Raw genomic sequence first — 4,707 nt, forward strand, 5'->3', positions numbered from 1 at the left:
GTTCGCCTAACCTTTCCAGCAGTTTTGAGGCTCCCAAAGGGTGGAGGAGAATCCTCTTCTCTTAGAACCACCGCGAACACTCAACACTGGATCAGAAATACCAGAACCCACACCAAATTCTGACCAACTTCCAATGACGACAAATGCCATGTTTCCACACAGAGTTTTCAGAGCAAGAATGGCAAAACCAGGCATAAGAACCTATCGAACCAACTACCAGCCAAAAACAAAACAAGACAAAGAACAGGCCAAACCAAAACTTTATGCTATGAAAACAGAAAATAAAATAAGGAGATTTATAGGCCGGCTGATTGTCAGCAAACACAATATATTTACTGTATTAGCATTTGCTCACAGTGCAAATGGTACAACATTACACCATTTCAATATTTCGGTTTTTAAAAATGCTGTTTTCATTAACTATATTATATTGGCATAACAATGTGACAAAAGAGCAGATGAAATGTTGGTGAAGAATTTCACCTTTTCACAATATCAAGCGTATTTTTTTAACCTTAGTATAAGGTACTATAAATCCAAGAAATAAAAACATCCACAAAATATATTACATCTGGTTTGTCTTTTTCTGAGTACTCAACTTTATACAAAAGTCTTTCAAAAAATATCATTCCCCATAGGTTTTCCTGTTTAAAACCTGATTTTTTTTCTCTCAGTTCACATAAGTTAGAGTGCATTTTCTTCTGTTGTTTTTTTCAAACATGCAGACATATAAAAAAAATCTGGATAGCACAACCTTTTGGCAACAAAGTTATTTTTCTCTTAGTTTAGCTTAAATGTCTGAGAACAGTTTTATTAAAACAAAGGAAAACTCAGAGTTATCATGCAGTGACATGCATAAGCCAGAAGGAGCAAGGAAAAAATATTAAAGGATATCTGATTCCTCCTTCTAGCTTTGAAGTGACCAAAATTTTTGTTTTTAATAATCATCACATTATAAAAAGTATTCAGCAAAATACTGTCTCTGCAAAGAAAGATTTTACCCTTCAGCTGAAAAAATATGGGCCCTGCTGGCAAACTTCATCCTCTTCTCTCTCCTCCTACAAAAAGTCCAAGTACCTGGGGATCCACGATCCCCCTGCTCTTTGATTCTCTCCTTTCACTAGACTCCTTTTAGTATTATTTATCCACCACCGAAAACAAAACAAAACAAAACAAAAACAGTGCTTTTTTTTTCCTTTAAAAAAAAAAAAAAAAGGTGGGAAACGCATAAAGTGACTTTAAAAACAGACATTCTGTAAACTCCAGACCTTTGTTCCTTCTCTCTGGGCAGCTTACTGACCACAGGAGAAATGACACAAACAGGGGACAGTACATTCAGCTGGAAGCTGTGTCACAGAGCAACCTTCCCTACTGCTCCACTTCAAAAGAGTCACCCCTGCGTGGAGAAGTTTTGAGGAAGACGGGGTGCCTGAGAAGAAGTGAGGTAGGGCGGGGAGAAGCTTAGACTGGGGTATGGAAAAGATGTGCCTCATTCACCAATGTGGATTAATGCAAAAATCTCCCTATTTTTGAGGAAAATTTGGACAGAGACGTGTATGTGTGTATATGTACATATATATTTACATACATAGATATATATGTATATATACATACATACATGCATGCATATGTAGATGTAATCTCAACAGTTAAAATTTTCATAAAAAATAAATCACTTAAAGCTGTATGTCTACAAATTCTCTGTATTCCGGTGCGCTGCACTGGATAGCCGAGTACCTTAGATTTTATTTTGCTAGAATACATATTGTGTGTATGCCCTATTTGTATATGTATATGTGTGTATATATATACACACATACACACACACGCACGCACTCTCCAAATACGTGAGTTGAATTCTGTTGATGATCAAGGGCGAAAAAATGAGCCTGCTTTCCCACCAATGGTGGGAAGGAGAAATGGGTATGAGTGAAAGAAAACAAAAAGATGGTGAAATGGGGTGGCTGGTTGAGGCCTGCCTTTCTGGGAAAAAATTTTGAAAGAGATGGGAGAAGGCTTAGAGGGGAGAAGGGAGGAGAGCTGGGTTTTGAGAGGAGGGCAGAGGGCAAACTCAGGACATAGATTTTTAAAAGTGGGGCTGAGAAAAGATATTTTCTAAAAGGCAGGTTCAGTGATGGCTGGCTGCTCCTTCTTCTCACAGATCAAACTGCCCTGAGGCCTAACAGGGAAGCACTAGGAAAAGGAGGGGTACTGAGGGGCCAAAACCTAAGCGGCAGTAGCTACACCGCGGCGATGGAATCCGAGGCATTTCTTTAAGAAACATTATTTTCGAGCAGATGGAAGACCCGTCTCGTCTGGCCACGTGCAGGCCCCTAGCTTGGGACAGTCCCCCAGTGGCCTAGGGATCCGATCTGGGGAAAAGTCTGGGGTGGACACAACCCAGTTCAGCTTAAGAGTCGCACACAAACCCGTGCGAGCGCGCGCGCGCGCGCGCGCACACACACACACACACACACACACACGCACAGACACACTCACGCGAGCACGCACACTCGCGCGCATCCCCGCACGCAGGCGCGCGTGCGTGCGGCGGGCAGCAAGCTCTGCGCTTTGGTGCGCTCCTTACCCTCTCCCCCTCTCACGTCTTGGAGGGGGAACCGAGGGAGACGTAGGGGGACCCGTGAGGTGCTCGGGTCGGGCGAGGCTTGGGCGGGCCCCGCTTTCAGTCCCCCGCAGGTCCTTGGGCGCGGCCCAGCGGCCCCTGGATCAAGACGATCCGAACTGAACAAAGCCGGCTAGACGCCACCTTTCCGCCCCCACGCCTTGGCTAAAGGGGTGGGGGGGTCAGCGAGGGGAAGGCGCCTTCTGCCCTGGCCCCCGACCGTTGGCCGGTGTGAAAGGGTGGAAACAGGGGACAGCGAAGGGGAACAAGGGACCTTACGTCCATGGAGAGGCCAGGGTGCGGCCCCCGCGCCTCCGTGGCTAACTTTCCCTCTGCTTTCAGGCTAGCAGCAGGGAGACACTGGAAGGGAAAAGTGGGGATCTGGGAGCCCGAGCCTCAGGCACAGGTGGTGACCACAGGGGCCAGGGACACGGGGGGTGCTGAAGATGCAGAAGGCGCACCCCCCTTCTCCGCCTTCTTCTCCTTTTGCTTGAGGTGGATCTTGGCGTGGCGCTTGCGCTCGTCGCTGCGCGCAAACTTGCGGCCGCAGAACTCACAGGCAAAGGGCTTCTCGCCCGTATGCGTGCGGATGTGAGTGGTAAGGTGGTCGCTGCGGCTGAAGCTCCGCATGCAGATCCGGCACTGGAAGGGCTTGTGACCCGTGTGTATGCGCAGGTGCCGGGTCAGCTCGTCCGAGCGGCTGAAACGGCGGTCGCAGCCCTCCGCTGGGCACGCATGGGGCCGCTCGTGGAGCGGGGTCTTGCTGGGCCTGTTGGGGTACTTGCGGGGCCGGATGGGCTTGAGAGTGAGCGGCGGCTGGGGCAGGCTGCTGAAGCCTGGGTGAATCTGCTTGTCTTTGAATGCCTTGATGGTCTCCAGAGGGGTAATAGGGGGTGGGTTGACCCGGATGGGGTCCATGCCCTGGAAGGGCTTGTGCTCCGGAATGGAGCCCATGTCGTTGGGGTGGTGGTATAGGTTGTAGTCAGGAATCATGGGGAAGAGATTGCTGTCCAAGGCCGGTTTGGCCGATTGGTAATCCTGGGGGGAATAGGCGAGCCCGGGGTTGCCCTGGGGGTCGTGGAAAGACACAGGCTCCGAGTAGAGATCACTGCAGTTAGAATAGGGGGGCAGCGCCGGATACATGGCCTCCACGTCGCTCTGCGGTGGCTGCACCATGCTGGTGGTGGAGGTCTGTGTGCTGAGTGCCCCTGAGGCCGGGGGCACCCCCAAGATGCCGGCGCTCATGAGGCTAATGATGTTGTCCTGGCACCAGTTGGAAGGAGAGTCAAAGGCGAACTTTCCCAAGTAGGTCACGGTCTTGTTGCCTGGGGCTGGCTGGAAGGAGCCCGAATAAGAGAGTTCCGGGTTAGGCTTCTCGTTGGTCAGACCGATGTCCATCACATTCTCTGCGGAGAGCGGGGGAGAGAGGGGAGGGGTGAGTGAAGCCAGGCCGGCTCCAGGGCCGGGGCGCCTAGGTCCTTGCCCAGGTGTGGAAGGTGCGGCCGGGTGGAGTGCGCAGCGCATGGGGTAAGAGGAAAGCTGCGCCCGGCGCAAAGCGGGCGGTGCCGCGCTCCCGGGCGCAACCTGGATACAGCAAAATACTACGGATCGGGGTGTGGAGTGGCTGCTGCACACACACCGCACACGCTGCGCACACACTCACGTACCACACACACACACACACACACATACACGCGCGCGCGCGCGCCAGAAGCATTGTTGTTTCCGAGGTGGGGCGGGCAGGTAGCTGCAGCTACAGGTAGTTTCAGACCCGGAGCGCGCCGGGCTCTCGCTCTCTAGCGCACACAACTCGGCCTCTTCCCCCAGCCCTGTCCGCGCCGGGATGCCGTGCCTTTCCTGCCCCAACGAAGCCCTCCTTGCGCACTGCGCCCGGGTCGATGACCCCGAGTGCTCCGACGCTTTGTCCTCGGCACGTAGAGGGGTGCTGCCCGCAAAAGGAGCTCTCCCGCCGCCTCCCCCCCACCCCACCCCGGCCCAGCCTCCTCCGGGCCTGAAGAAGCTTTTGGCTCTTGCTGGAAGGAGAAAGCTCAGCCTTAGCAGGAAAGGGTGGAGGGTGGCGGAAA

General features: G+C 51.9%; 1 protein-coding gene across 1 annotated transcript in view; it reads right to left on the reverse strand.

The window, feature by feature from the left end:
• Positions 1–308: 308 nt before the first annotated feature.
• Positions 309–4,707, reverse strand: part of EGR3 (early growth response 3) — a 5,363-nt gene continuing 964 nt past the window's right edge. Inside the window, exon 2 of the mRNA XM_006904391.1 lies at positions 309–4,029. Coding sequence (XP_006904453.1) covers positions 3,020–4,029 — 1,010 coding nt within the window. The 3' untranslated portion in view covers positions 309–3,019. The remainder of the gene's footprint in view (positions 4,030–4,707) is intronic.

The sequence above is a fragment of the Pteropus alecto genome, unplaced genomic scaffold, assembly GCF_000325575.1.
Source record: "Pteropus alecto unplaced genomic scaffold, ASM32557v1 scaffold160, whole genome shotgun sequence".
NCBI classification, from domain to species: Eukaryota; Metazoa; Chordata; class Mammalia; order Chiroptera; family Pteropodidae; genus Pteropus; species Pteropus alecto.